Source organism: Bufo bufo, chromosome 5 (genome assembly GCF_905171765.1).
Source record: "Bufo bufo chromosome 5, aBufBuf1.1, whole genome shotgun sequence".
In the NCBI taxonomy this organism is placed as follows: Eukaryota; Metazoa; Chordata; class Amphibia; order Anura; family Bufonidae; genus Bufo; species Bufo bufo.
In genome coordinates, this window is record NC_053393.1 from 235010856 (window position 1) to 235026164 (window position 15309).

Sequence of the window (15309 nt, forward strand, 5' to 3'; positions counted from 1 at the left end):
AATGGGGCTGAAATAAAATGTTGCTTTTTCAAGAAGGAAGTAGTCCTGCCTTTTAAACCCATAGCAATCTAAATGTGAATGACTTAAAATAGTTCATACTATAGCTTTTCATTATACTGTATGATATATGCATTAGGCCTCATGCACACGCTTTTTCAAGACGGAAGTAGTCCTGCCTTTTAAACCCATAGCAATCTATATGTGAATGACTTAAAATAGTTCATACTATAGCTTTTCATTATACTGTATGATATATGCATTAGGCCTCATGCACACGACCGTTGTCGTGTGCATGAGGCCTAATGCATATATCATATATATCATATATCATACAGAACTATTTTAAGTCATTCACATTTAGATTGCTATGGGTTTAAAAGGCCGTTGTTCCGTTTTCCGTGACTTTCAATGGGTCCGTTGAAAACTCGAAAAATGCACCGTTGTTCATCCGCGGCCGTGATCCGTGTTTCCTGTCCGTCAAAAAAATAGGACCTGTCCTATTTTTTTGACGGACAACGGTTCATGGACCCATTCAAGTCAATGGGTCCGTGAAAAAACACGGATGCACACAAGATTGGCATCCGCGTCCGTGATCCGTGGCCATAGGCAACTTTCACACAGACGGATCGCAGATCCGTCTGCATAAAAGCTTTTTCAGAGCTGAGTTTTCACTTTGTGAAAACTCAGATCCGACAGTATATTCTAACACAGAGGCGTTCCCATAGTGATGGGGACGCTTCAAGTTAGAATATACTAAAAACTGTGTACATGACTGCCCCCTGCTGCCTGGCAGCACCCGATCTCTTACAGGGGGCTGTGATCCGCACAATTAACCCCTCAGGTGCTGCACCTGAGGGGTTAATTGGGCGTATCATAGCCCCCTGTAAGAGATCAGGTGCTGCCAGGCAGGAGGGGGCACACCCTCCTCCCTCCCCAGTTTTAAATTCATTGGTGGCCAGTGCGGCCCCCCTCCCTCCCCCTCCTAATTAACCACTTCAGCCCCCAGTGCTTAAACACCCTGAAAGACCAGGCCACTTTTTACACTTCTGACCTACACTACTTTCACCATTTATTGCTCGGTCATGCAACTTACCACCCAAATGAATTTTACCTCCTTTTCTTCTCACTAATAGAGCTTTCATTTGGTGGTATTTCTTTGCTGCTGACATTTTTACTTTTTTTGTTATTAATCGAAATTTAACGATTTTTTTTGCAAAAAAATGACATTTTTCACTTTTAGTTGTCAAATTTTGCAAAAAAAACTACATCCATATATAAATTTTGCTCTAAATTTATTGTTCTACATGTCTTTGATAAAAAAAAAATGTTTGGGTAAAAAAAAAAATGGTTTGGGTAAAAGTTATAGCGTTTACAAACTATGGTACAAAAATGTGAATTTCCGCTTTTCGAAGCAGCTCTGACTTTCTGAGCACCTGTCATGTTTCCTGAGGTTCTACAATGCCCAGACAGTACAAACACCCCACAAATGACCCCATTTCGGAAAGTACACACCCTAAGGTATTCGCTGATGGGCATAGTGAGTTCATAGAACTTTTTATTTTTTGTCACAAGTTAGCGGAAAATGATGATTTTTTTTCTTTTTTTTTTTTTTCTTACAAAGTCTCATATTCCACTAACTTGTGACAAAAAATAAAAAGTTCTATGAACTCACTATGCCCATCAGCGAATACCTTGGGGTCTCTTCTTTCCAAAATGGGGTCACTTGTGGGGTGGTTATACTGCCCTGGCATTCTAGGGGCCCAAATGTGTGGTAAGGAGTTTGAAATCAAATTCTGTAAAAAATGACCTGTGAAATCCGAAAGGTGCTCTTTGGAATATGGGCCCCTTTGCCCACCTAGGCTGCAAAAAAGTGTCACACATCTGGTATCTCCGTACTCAGGAGAAGGTGGGGAATGTGTTTTGGGGTGTCTTTTTACATATACCCATGCTGGGTGAGATAAATATCTTGGTCAAATGCCAACTTTGTATAAAAAAATGGGAAAAGTTGTCTTTTGCCAAGATATTTCTCTCACCCAGCATGGGTATATGTAAAATGACACCCCAAAACACATTCCCCACCTTCTCCTGAGTACGGCAATACCAGATGTGTGACACTTTTTTGCAGCCTAGGTGGGCAAAGGGGCCCATATTCCAAAGAGCACCTTTCGGATTTCACAGGTCATTTTTTACAGAATTTGATTTCAAACTCCTTACCACACATTTGGGCCCCTAGAATGCCAGGGCAGTATAACTACCCCACAAGTGACCCCATTTTGGAAAGAAGACACCCCAAGGTATTCCGTGAGGGGCATGGCAAGTTCCTGGAATTTTTTATTTTTTGTCACAAGTTAGTGGAAAATGATGATTTTTTTTTTTTTTTTTTTCATACAAAGTCTCATATTCCACTAACTTGTGACAAAAAATAAAAACTTCCATGAACTCACTATGCCCATCAGCGAATACCTTGGGGTCTCTTCTTTCCAAAATGGGGTCACTTGTGGGGTGGTTATACTGCCCTGGCATTCTAGGGGCCCAAATGTGTGGTAAGGAGTTTGAAATCAAATTCTGTAAAAAATGACCTGTGAAATCCGAAAGGTGCTCTTTGGAATGTGGGCCCCTTTGCCCACCTAGGCTGCAAAAAAGTGTCACACATCTGGTATCTCCGTACTCAGGAGAAGGTGGGGAATGTGTTTTGGGGTGTCTTTTTACATATACCCATGCTGGGTGAGATAAATATCTTGGTCAAATGCCAACTTTGTATAAAAAAATGGGAAAAGTTGTCTTTTGCCAAGATATTTCTCTCACCCAGCATGGGTATATGTAAAATGACACCCCAAAACACATTCCCCACCTTCTCCTGAGTACGGAGATACCAGATGTGTGACACTTTTTTGCAGCCTAGGTGGGCAAAGGGGCCCATATTCCAAAGAGCACCTTTCGGATTTCACAGGTCATTTTTTACAGAATTTGATTTCAAACTCCTTACCACACATTTGGGCCCCTAGAATGCCAGGGCAGTATAACTACCCCACAAGTGACCCCATTTTGGAAATAAGAGACCCCAAGGTATTCGCTGATGGGCATAGTGAGTTCATGGAAGTTTTTATTTTTTGTCACAAGTTAGTGGAATATGAGACTTTGTATGAAAAAAAAAAAAATCAGCATTTTCCACTAACTTGTGACAAAAAATAAAAAATTCTAGGAACTCGCCATGCCCCTCACGGAATACCTTGGGGTGTCTTCTTTCCAAAATGGGGTCACTTGTGGGGTAGTTATACTGCCCTGGCATTTTCCAGGGGCCCTAATGTGTGGTAAGTAGGTAAATGACCTGTGAAATCCTAAAGGTGCTCTTTGGAATATGGGCCCCTTTGCCCACCTAGGCTGCAAAAAAGTGTCACACATGTGGTATCGCCGTATTCAGGAGAAGTTGGGGAATGTGTTTTGGGGTGTCATTTTACATATACCCTTGCTGGGTGAGAGAAATATCTTGGCAAAAGACAACTTTTCCCATTTTTTTATACAAAGTTGGCATTTGACCAAGATATTTATCTCACCCAGCATGGGTATATGTAAAATGACACCCCAAAACACATTCCCCAACTTCTCCTGAGTACGGCGATACCAGATGTGTGACACTTTTTTGCAGCCTAGATGCGCAAAGGTGCCCAAATTCCTTTTAGGAGGGCATTTTTAGATATTTGGATACCAGACTTCTTCTCACGCTTTGGGGCCCCTAGAATGCCAGGGCAGTATAAATACCCCACATGTGACCCCATTTTGGAAAGAAGACACCCCAAGGTATTCAATGAGGGGCATGGCGAGTTCATAGAAATTTTTTTTTTTTGGCACAAGTTAGCAGAAATTGATATTTTTAATTTTTTTCTCACAAAGTGTCCCGTTCCGCTAACTTGGGACAAAAATTTCAATCTTTCATGAACTCAATATGCCCCTCACGGAATACCTGGGGGTGTCTTCTTTCCGAAATGGGGTCACATGTGGGGTATTTATACTGCCCTGGCATTCTAGGGGCCCTAAAGCGTGAGAAGAAGTCTGGAATATAAATGTCTAAAAAATTTTACGCATTTGGTTTCCGTGAGGGGTATGGTGAGTTCATGTGAGATTTTATTTTTTGACACAAGTTAGTGGAATATGAGACTTTGTAAGAAAAAAAAATAATAATTCCGCTAACTTGGGCCAAAAAAATGTCTGAATGGAGCCTTACAGAGGGTGATCAATGACAGGGGGGTGATCAATGACAGGGGGGGTGATCAATGACAGGGGGGTGATCAGGGAGTCTATATGGGGTGATCACCACAGTCAGTGATAACGCCCCTGTAAGGCTTCATTCAGACGTCCGGATGCGTTTTGCGGATCCGATCCATCTATCAGTGGATCCGTAAAAATCATGCGGACGTCTGAATGGAGCTTTACAGGGGGGTAATCAATGACAGGGGGGTAATCAATGACAGGGGGGTGATCAGGGAGTCTATATGGGGTGATCAGCACAGTCATTGATCACGCCCCTGTAAGGCTTCATTCAGACGTCCGGATGCGTTTTGCGGATCCGATCCATCTATCAGTGGATCCGTAAAAATCATGCGGACGTCTGAATGGAGCTTTACAGGGGGGTAATCAATGACAGGGGGGGGTAATCAATGACAGGGGGGTGATCAGGGAGTCTATATGGGGTGATCACCACAGTCATTGATCACGCCCCTGTAAGGCTTCATTCAGACGTCCGGATGCGTTTTGCGGATCGGATCCATCTATCAGTGCATCCGTAAAAATCATGCGGACATCTGAATGGATCTTTACAGGGGGGTGATCAGGGAGTCTATATGGGGTGATCACCACAGTCATTGATCATGCCCCTGTAAGGCTTCATTCAGACGTCCGGATGCGTTTTGCGGATCGGATCCATCTATCAGTGCATCCGTAAAAATCATGCGGACATCTGAATGGATCTTTACAGGGGGGTGATCAGGGAGTCTATATGGGGTGATCACCACAGTCATTGATCATGCCCCTGTAAGGCTTCATTCAGACGTCCGGATGCGTTTTGCGGATCCGATCCATCTATCAGTGCATCCGTAAAAATCATGCGGACATCTGAATGGAGCTTTACAGGGGGGTAATCAATGACAGGGGGGGTGATCACCACAGTCATTGATCATGCCCCTGTAAGGCTTCATTCAGACGTCCGGATGCGTTTTGCGGATCGGATCCATCTATCAGTGCATCCGTAAAAATCATGCGGACATCTGAATGGAGCTTTACAGGGGGGTGATCAGGGAGTCTATATGGGGTGATCACCACAGTCATTGATCATGCCCCTGTAAGGCTTCATTCAGATGTCCGGATGCATTTTGCGGATCGGATCCATCTATCAGTGCATCCGTAAAAATCATGCGGACATCTGAATGGATCTTTACAGGGGGGTGATCAGGGAGTCTATATGGGGTGATCACCACAGTCATTGATCATGCCCCTGTAAGGCTTCATTCAGACGTCCGGATGCGTTTTGCGGATCGGATCCAACTAATAGTGCATCCGTAAAAATCATGCGGACATCTGAATGGAGCTTTACAGGGGGGTGATCAGGGAGTCTATATGGGGTGATAACCACAGTCATTGATCACGCCCCTGTAAGGCTTCATTCAGACGTCCGGATGCGTTTTGCGGATCCGATCCATCTATCAGTGGATCCGTAAAAATCATGCGGACATCTGAATGGAGCTTTACAGGGGGGTGATCAATGACAGGGGGGTAATCAATGACAGGGGGGTGATCAGGGAGTCTATATGGGGTGATCAGGGGTGATCAGGGGCTAATAAGGGGTTAATAAGTGACGGGGGGGGGGGTGTAGTGTAGTGTAGTGGTGCTTGGTGGGACTTTACTGAGCTACCTGTGTCCTCTGGTGGTCGATCCAAACAAATGGGACCACCAGAGGACCAGGTAGCAGGTATATTAGACGCTGTTATCAAAACAGCGTCTAATATACCTGTTAGGGGTTAAAAAAAACACATCTCCAGCCTGCCAGCGAACGATCGCCGCTGGCAGGCTGGAGATCAACTCTCTTGCCTTCCGTTCCTGTGAGCGCGCGCGCCTGTGTGCGCGCGTTCACAGGAAATCTCGGCCATCGCGAGATGACGCATATATGCGTGACTCTGCGCAGGGCTGCCACCTCCGGAACGCGATCCTGCGTTAGGCGGTCCGGAGGTGGTTAAAATCCCCCTCCTATCATTGGTGGCAGCGGAGAGTTCCGATTGGAGTCTCAGTTTAATCGCTGGGGCTCCGATCGGTAACCATGGCAACCAGGACGCTACTGCAGTCCTGGTTGCCATGGTTACTTAGCAATTTTTAGAAGCATTATACTTACCTGCGATGTCTGTGACCGGCCGGGCGCTCCTCCTACTGGTAAGTGAAAGGTCTGTGCTATAAGCAATGCGCCGCACAGACCTTTCACTTACCAGTAGGAGGAGCGCCCGGCCGGTCACAGACAGCGAAGGTAAGTATAATGCTTCTAAAATTGCTAAGTAACCATGGCAACCAGGACTGCAGTAGCGTCCTGGTTGCCATGGTTACCGATTGGAGCCCCAGCGATTAAACTGGGACTCCGATCGGAACTCTCCGCTGCCACCAATGATAGGGGGGGATTTTAATCAGGAGGGGGAGGGAGGGGGGCCCACTGGCCACCAATGAATGTACAGTAATACAGGGGAGGGAGGGGGGCCCACTGGCCACCAATGAATTTAAAACTGGGGAGGGAGGGGGGGTGCCTGGCAGCACCTGATCTCTTACAGGGGGCTATGATACGCACAATTAACCCCTTAGGTCCGGCACCGTTCATGTACACAGTTCTTAGTATATTCTAACTTGAAGCGTCCCCATCACTATGGGAACGCCTCTGTGTTAGAATATACTGTCGGATATGAGTTTTCACGATCTAACTCAAATCCGATGGTATATTCTAACAGAGGCGTTCCCATGGTGATGGGGACGCTTCAAGTTAAAATATACCATCGGATTGGAGAAAACTCTGATCCGATGGTATAATAAGGACTCCTGACTTTACATTGAAAGTCAATGGGGGACGGATCCGTTTGCAATTGCACCATATTGTGTCAACGTCAAACGGATCCGTCCCCATTGACTTGCATTGTAAATCAGGACGGATCCGTTTGGCTCCGCACGGCCAGGCGGACACCAAAACGACTTTTTCCTTCATGTCCGTGGATCCTCCAAAAATCAAGGAAGACCCACAGAAGAAAAAACGGACACGGATCACGGACCTACGGAATCCGTTTTTGCGGACCGCAAAAAAAAAACATCGTGTGCATGAGGCCTTATTAAAATAAGACTGGAAAATCCCATCAATAATAATTTATTCTGCAAACACCATTTATGCAGTTGCCTTCAACAACTAGGCTGCCTATCAAAATATGGTTTCAATTGGGGGGTCCAAGAGCTGCGACTCCCAAAAATCATTTGAATAAAAAGGTTACTTTAAATATTTTTATTATTGTACTTTCACGTATGTATATACACAAAAACACATAAAACACACGAATGCATAGAGAAATACAGCATTGATATGAACTTTATGAATGCAACAGCAAATACTTAGCCTACAGTTATCTATTGTTCTCTGAGACCTTGGAGTCTATCACAAAAAAGCCAACCAAATCTGAGCTCATTTAAGTGGATTTTGTTCTTGGTGATCCATGAAATGCTCTGTCTCTTTATCCGCTCTTTATATTTTTAATGTATTCCCTGTAGAACAGAAGTGTACTTTTCCCGCAGTTTAAGACTAAGGTTATAAATAACATCAGTATGGGGTAGTGAGCTTGCAGCTCACATTTTCCTCAATGATTTTCCATAAAACCCATTGATTGTTGTTAAATACAAAAAGCTCCATAGGATCCTCTCACTTCTATGGCATCCCCTACTGTTTTTTCTTATAAGATACCTCCCTGTAGAAAATAACCTTTATTCAGTCTATACAAGGATACCACTGCTGGGAAATTTGTTTCATGACTTGTATATTGTTATACCAAATCTCATGTAGTGAAGAATCAACACAGATCAGAAACACCAATGATCTAAATACTACCTCCCTTTCTTTTGAGTAACAATTTAGGATTTTCTCCATTCCATGGAGTAAAGCTTTGAATAAAACATAAGAATGTGTTAATTTACTTTTAATATTATTTATATTGGGCATGAAAACTACACTCAAATGCATTCACTAGAAATGTATTTATATAAATATATTCTTCCTGTACAGTACTGTACTGTGTGTTCTATACATTGTATTTCTAAAAACATTGTAACTTGTACACTGCAGAACAACATATTGTACAGTATGGAAAACTTACGATATGTCACAAATTCTTGCAATCCCTATTAGGTTTGCTAATGTTCAGCAGATACACCTACACACACTCCAGTGTGAAAGACTATAACCATTGTAGATTAAAGAAAATATCCAACATGGATAGGTGAAAAATCACTGTATTCAAAAGATTTAAAAAAAGACTTAAAATCCAGACTCCAGCTGAGGGAGCCAGAGTTTAACATCCCCATTAATACATAAAAAGTGTTAAATTGGTGGTGCCAAACTAGGGGATATGTTTCTGATTGGTGCTAGGACCTCCACCGATCACAAGAAAGGATCTTGGCTATTTCTGTCAGTTCAATAAGAATGAATGGACTGGCAGGGCACATGCTTGGCTGGCCAACCATTCTTAAGGGGGCATGGGACCCATGTTCTCATGATTGGTGATGTTCCACTGGTCAGGCCCTCACTTAGAGAAATGTATTGCCTATCTTGTGGATAGAGGATAGGTTTCTAACTTTGCACAACCCCATTGATGTCCTAGTGTTTTTGTTTATGTACAGTGTATTGGGTAAAAATTAAAAGTTGGAGCTACACTTTTGTCTCCTGACATATATATATGTATATATATATATATATATATATATATATATACTGCAGTAGTATCAATGAGGTGCCATTGTTCCCCTTTGAAGAATCGAGAACTTTGCACTCTCTTAGAAAAAAAACCATGTAGTTTCTCCCTGTAAGTACAGGCCCTGAAAGTGTAAACTTGACTAAAAGTAATGGTGCTTTTACCATCAGAAATAGCAGACAGTAGAAATGTTAGGTTCTAAAGAGTAATAATTTGAGGGTTCTCTCAAACACAGTAAAGATTTTAAATGTATATCTAAAAGTAACAAAATTTTATCTAACCAAAAAACGTGAAATCAGTTCTATAATTGCTTACAGCTTTTCTCCCCAGCAAGTGCCCTGTGTGTAGTTCTCCACCTGTAGATACAGTTGTACACTGGAGAAGTCAGGGTTGTTGTAGTCCAAGGTTGTATCATAAATAGGTGTTTTCCTGTTTAATACTCAGTGTGGCTCAACACCACCATTAGAATTTGAAAGTGGCCCTCAAGCCACAAAGGACCAGGGTAGCTGTATAGTTGTCCACTATATATGCATATGCCATGTAGTAGCTTACTGATGTTATAAAAACGCAACTAAAATGTTACCGAAATTAGTTCATCAACATTATTTATTTTTTCATTTTTTTTTTCTTCCCACCTTCCAAGAGCCAACTTTAATTTTTATTATAATATCACATAGCCACATGAGGGTTTGTATTATTGAATGTCAACATTTAATTTACCATATACTTTATGGAAATAAATATATAAATGTTTGTGGGGTAAAAAAAATAATGAAATTCTACATTTTTTTAGTTGTGGGGGAATAAGGCATTAAGGCATTCACTGAGGGCTTTGTTTTCTAATTCCACCCCTTTTGTATTTTTCCTAGCCAATACATTGTATGGAATATTAAATTATGTCATTAGAAAGTACAACTTGCACCCAACATGTTCACCTGAATGAAGAGACAGTGGCACTTGGGTTTTGTACTGCAGACCTTGGGAGAACAGTCCCATTCAAGTGGGACTATGCTGTAGTACCAAGCACAGGCACTAGAAAATGTATGGAATGGTGCCTGGTAAACAATAAAAAGCACCTTCCGTTTGCTGGTTAGTGCAGGTGTTTGTTGGCTTATCCTAAGGATGGGCCTTTTATACGAAAGTCACCGAAAACCCCTTAAATAAGTGTAACAAAAACAAGACTGATGTTATCTATGCAAAAACCTAAAACAACACTACATGTTGCTCCTGTACACTTTATTACTGTATTTAATTTACTGTAAGTACCTTTTCCTTTCTATACTGGTTGTTTAAAATGTTGCATGTCTGTAGTTAGCATTGTTTTATCATAGAACATAATGTCCTTGTTAAGTACCTCTGCCAGTCCATAAGTTAGGTAGGCAGGAAATCCCACCCTGGCAGAGCATCAGTGTAAGACTCTTCTTTTTCAATTTTCCCCCCAGACACACCATCCTGAGAAGCCACTTTTTCCTACCACAGGAAGCCCAAGAGAACACTATAGCTAGCAGTCTGACAGCCAAACTGAACCCTGGCCTTTTGTATCCTGCCAGGTTTGAAAAGCTGGACATCACCCCTAAAAGTGCCCAGAAGATAAAGCCAGTCCTTGAGAGATGGATGGCTGAGGCTGAGGCCCGCCACCGAGCAGGAATGCAGAACCTGACAGAATTTATCGGCAGCGAGCCTTCAAAAAAACGCAAGAGACGCACCTCATTCACACCACAGGCTCTAGAGATCTTGAACGCCCATTTTGAGAAGAACACACACCCTTCTGGACAGGAAATGACAGAAATTGCAGAGAAGCTGAACTATGACCGGGAAGTTGTCCGGGTATGGTTCTGCAACAAGAGACAAGCTCTCAAGAATACAATAAAACGCTTAAAACAACATGAGCCGGGCACAGGAGTCCCTATGGAGTCTTTAACAGACTCAATGGAAGAAAATTCCTAAAACTTTTGAGATTAAACTCTGTGAAATGCCTGTTCATCATTCTTGTAAGTAAAAGACTGAACAAAACACAGGAGGACAGAACACTTTATTAATGTACTGTATTCATGAGTTTTCCAAAAACATTGCACAACACTTAGTGTGTGTGATAGTAGTTCCAAAAAAAGACAATTTTTATTTCTATGGACATCACTAAAATACCAAATAACTGAATACATTGTGTGTATAGTATGACAATGCGAACAGTGTTTGAAAAAAGATAAGGTTTTCTCTATGTAAAAAGAAAACAAGCCTGCCACCTGGAGGATCAGTTGTAGACTTTCAGGTTCTAAAGTGCTCATTCACGAAATCTTCACTGATAACCAAAGCCAGAAAAATGGTGTTGCAAATCTAGATTGTTGAACTTCTCTATAATAAGCTTACTATTGTGTTACACATTTCACTGTTTACTGTGGGAAAAACCAAAAAAAGATGAAAATTTGTACTTTATTCAAAGTTGCAATTTTACTTTGAAACTCAACTTATAATTTGTCACGTATTACTTTTTACTAGACTATGCATTTGTTCACTACTCAACAGCAAATGCAGTCTTGCTAGCATGGTCTTTTAAAAACATGGTTTTCATGTATAAATGTACATGGACTATATCTGGTCTGTATCATGCGGTGCCAACAAACTATTATTTTCTTGGTGCGTGTAGCTTCCTTGCCAAACAAGGAAATATTTTCCATTGTCACAATTATATGAGAAGAAATAGGGTTTCCACAATTGTGTTCTGCAACCATTTTCTGTATTTTCTCTCCAAAGTCTCTTAGCCAAAGAAAAATATTCATAATCGTAAGAAAAAAAGCAGCTCAAGAAAACAAACCAAATGGATAATTGAAGGAATATTAGGGTGTTTTTCACATGTGCTTAAATAACAATTTAATGGTTCATGTGGCCAGGTGTTCAATGCCTTTATAATGTGCATTTGTCTTGACAGAAACATAAGATTTCAGTTTTTGTAGACTGATATCTGACTAGATACTTGCAGACATGTACAATTTTTCTCTGTATAGCTCATTTCTAACATTAAAAATGTAAATCCCTTAAACCAGAGGTAATGTGTGCACCCTGGACAAAGAATGACAAGCTTGCATAGGGTTTGGCCCCAAAGGATTTACCAAAGTCCTATATGCAACAAGTTCAAAACACTGCCAAAGCAAAGCCTTTAACGCTTTATTTCAGACTTCCAAAGCATAAAACAGCAACACTTCTTTATATGCTTTCTTCACAGCTTCAGGAAGGTCTGCATGCTGAAATGGTGCTGTGTAAGGCTTCTATGAGCTAAAAATGAAGCTTTGAAGTCTTTAGTTTGGTGGTACCTTAAGGTGTTGCAAAGTGTTCATATCCCCTTACACTGATGTTTAAAGAAATCTGTAGTTTGTGAGTTTCTTGTTAATATACTTAAATTAGTATTCCAATTACAACAAGTTATCCCTAACCCAATCAAGTTCTATGGGACTTTTGGAGATCACTCTATACCCAGCTATCTCCACCAGTCCCATAGAAATGAATGGAGTGGCAGCATGCATACAGGAGCTCCATATTGCTGCTCACAGTACCCTCAACCTCATGAATAATTTGACTGCGGCGACACATGGACAGTCAGTGTCCAACAACTATGACCACAAGAGCTATAAAGTCACACTACAAATATATGAGTATTGAAGATTGAGGATAGGTCATCATCAATATGTACTGGCTGCACAATCCCTTTAAACTTCTTTATAAAAGGATGATTTAATTAATGCATTGAAATCCACTTGGTACAACAGATTGTAGTCTAGTTAAACTTTTTTGCTTTTAGACAAAACATGGGTTAATACTATAAATTGTATAATCTTATTTAAACACCATTTCACAGTTTAAAAACAATTCACAAAAAAATGGAGTAACTTTGTTAATCCTCTAATATAGTCCAGAGCTGCATTCACAATTCTGTAGATCATACTGGAAACTGCCAACCAAATTCTCATCAGACACTCAGCTTAAATGATCGTCAATAATGCAGAGGGAGAATTATTTTCGTCTATATCAATAACAATGCTTAGTGTAAAGACAATGCTTTCCAGAATACAAATACCCAGAGCGAGCAATGTTCAGTTTTTGAGCCAGCATGGAATGCTGTGAAATTTCAACACTGAAGCCCAGAGAACTATGAATGCAGCTCTGGACTATAATACATTATTAAAACAGCTAATAATAAGGCCCCTTCCACACGGGCGTTGCGGAAGAGGTCTGGATACATAGCGGGTGCCTTGCGGGAAACCCACGCTAGTGCGCACGCAATTTCAGTCAGTTTTGTCTGCGATTGCGTTGTTCAGTTTTTTCTGTTGTGAGTGCAAAGTGTTTTAATGCGTTTTGCACGCGCGTGATAAAAAACTGAATGTTGGTACCCAGACCCGAACCTGGACTTCTTCACTGAAGTTCGGGTTTTGGTTCGGTGTTCTGTAGATTTTATTATTTGCCATTATAACATGGTTATAATGGAAAATAATAGCATTCTTTAATACAGAATGCATAGTAAAATGTCCATTAAGGGTTAAAAAATAATTAAAAAATCACTTACCTCATCCACTTGATCGCACAGCCGTTATCATCTTCTTTCTTGCAGGACCTGCAAAAGGACCTGCGCTGATGTCATCGCGCTCAACAAGTGGTGAGCGTGGTGATGTCAGCGCAGGTCCCGCTGAATGAAGATAGAAGGACCTTCTATCTTCATTCAGCAGGACCTGCGCTGATGTCACCATGCTCACCATGTTTATTATGGAAAAAACTAAAGTAAATTTACTTTAATGGGGTCCAGGGCTCATCTCCTTAGCAACAATCCGTGAAAATCGCATTGTATCCGCACTTGCTTGCGGATTCAATGCAATTTTCACGCAGCCCCATTCCCTTCTTTGGGGCCTGCATTGCGTGAAAAACGCTGAATATGGAACATGCTGCGATTTTCACGCAACGCACAAGTGATGCGTGAAAAACATTGCTCATGTACACAGCCCCATTGAAATAAATGGGTCCGGATTCAGTGCGTGTGCAATGCGTGCACGTCATGCATTGCACCTGTGCGGAAAACTCGCCCGTGTGAAAGGGGCCTAAGGAATGGACTGTTGGCATGCAAATTAAACAAAGAGCACAGTTAGCCAAGGGGGCACTAACACTTCTTTAATAGCAGATCTATGTGTCAACAATCTATACAGCAAATACAAACTTTACAAACTTTGAGAAATGTTATCAATTACCTAATTCAGTGCTAGTTGCTGAAAGTACTGGACTCTTTTAGGCTGCTTTCACAAGGCCATGTGTGGACCATAAAACATGGTTTGTGTGATGGCCACATTTCCCTGACCGACTGCTGCTTATCTGGGAAAAAGTCAAGGCATCATAATGATTTATAATGCTGGTTGACCGCAGGTTTCCTGTCCTCTACTCACAGCATAATTTGAGTACAGACAGAAGATCCATGGTCGGGCATTATAAATCCCTATGGTGCAGTGAGTTAGGCTTAGATGAGCTGTAGTTGATCCAAGAAATGTAGCCGTTATATGGACCACACATGGCTGTGTGAAAGCAGCTTTAAGGTTTATATTTACATTAGGTTATTACCAGTATTCATTCTAGGTAAAATTTGTGTCCAGCCTACAGGATTTTTCAGCTAATTGGCCATGAATAGTGAATGATAGGTTATGCACAATTATGTTTACCTCACCAATGTACACACCAAAGGAAACATCTCAAAGAAATAGAATGCTTACAAGCTTTTGTATATTTAAATGTCAATCACAAAATCTTAAATTGTTTAATCGTTTACTACACAGTGGTCTATGGTAAGACTGTTAAAGTAGCCACAAACCAAAATGATTTGGGATGTATTTCCCATTGTCAAACCACTGGTTTCCATCATTGGAGAAAGATTCTGAACCTTCCATGCTTACATTTGTTGTCCTAACAGTTTATAAAGTGATTCAATAATCTGTGCCAAGCTACAAAAACAGTCAGTCCCTTCTGCATTGTGCGACTGGATCAGCTCGATACACTGTAACATTTTTTTACGTTTTATAATTTTCTATTATGTTTTTGTATTCTTGAAACGTGATGTAATGCTTCCTATATTCACTTTAGTAATTTTGCAGGCCCCGCAAGAATAATAACTCAACTTAATTATGGGAAAAATGTAAATATGTACACCATAACTGTTTGTAGTCACCTATCCCTTTTAAATTATTACATATAAAGACCATGTCAATTTTGTAAAAAAAAAAAAAAGGAGAAAAAAGGGGGAAAATGCACTTTTCTTTTGTACATTTCTTTTGTTTAATGCTCTTAGTTCTGTGTGTTTTGGATACCGTAG

General features: G+C 41.1%; 1 protein-coding gene across 1 annotated transcript in view; it reads left to right on the forward strand.

Annotated features, from left to right (window-relative positions):
* The window catches only part of POU6F2 (POU class 6 homeobox 2), a 956699-nt gene extending 945780 nt beyond the window's left edge, over positions 1-10919 (forward strand). The window contains exon 10 of the mRNA XM_040433402.1: positions 10415-10919. Coding sequence (XP_040289336.1) covers positions 10415-10919 — 505 coding nt within the window. The remainder of the gene's footprint in view (positions 1-10414) is intronic.
* Positions 10920-15309: the final 4390 nt, after the last annotated feature.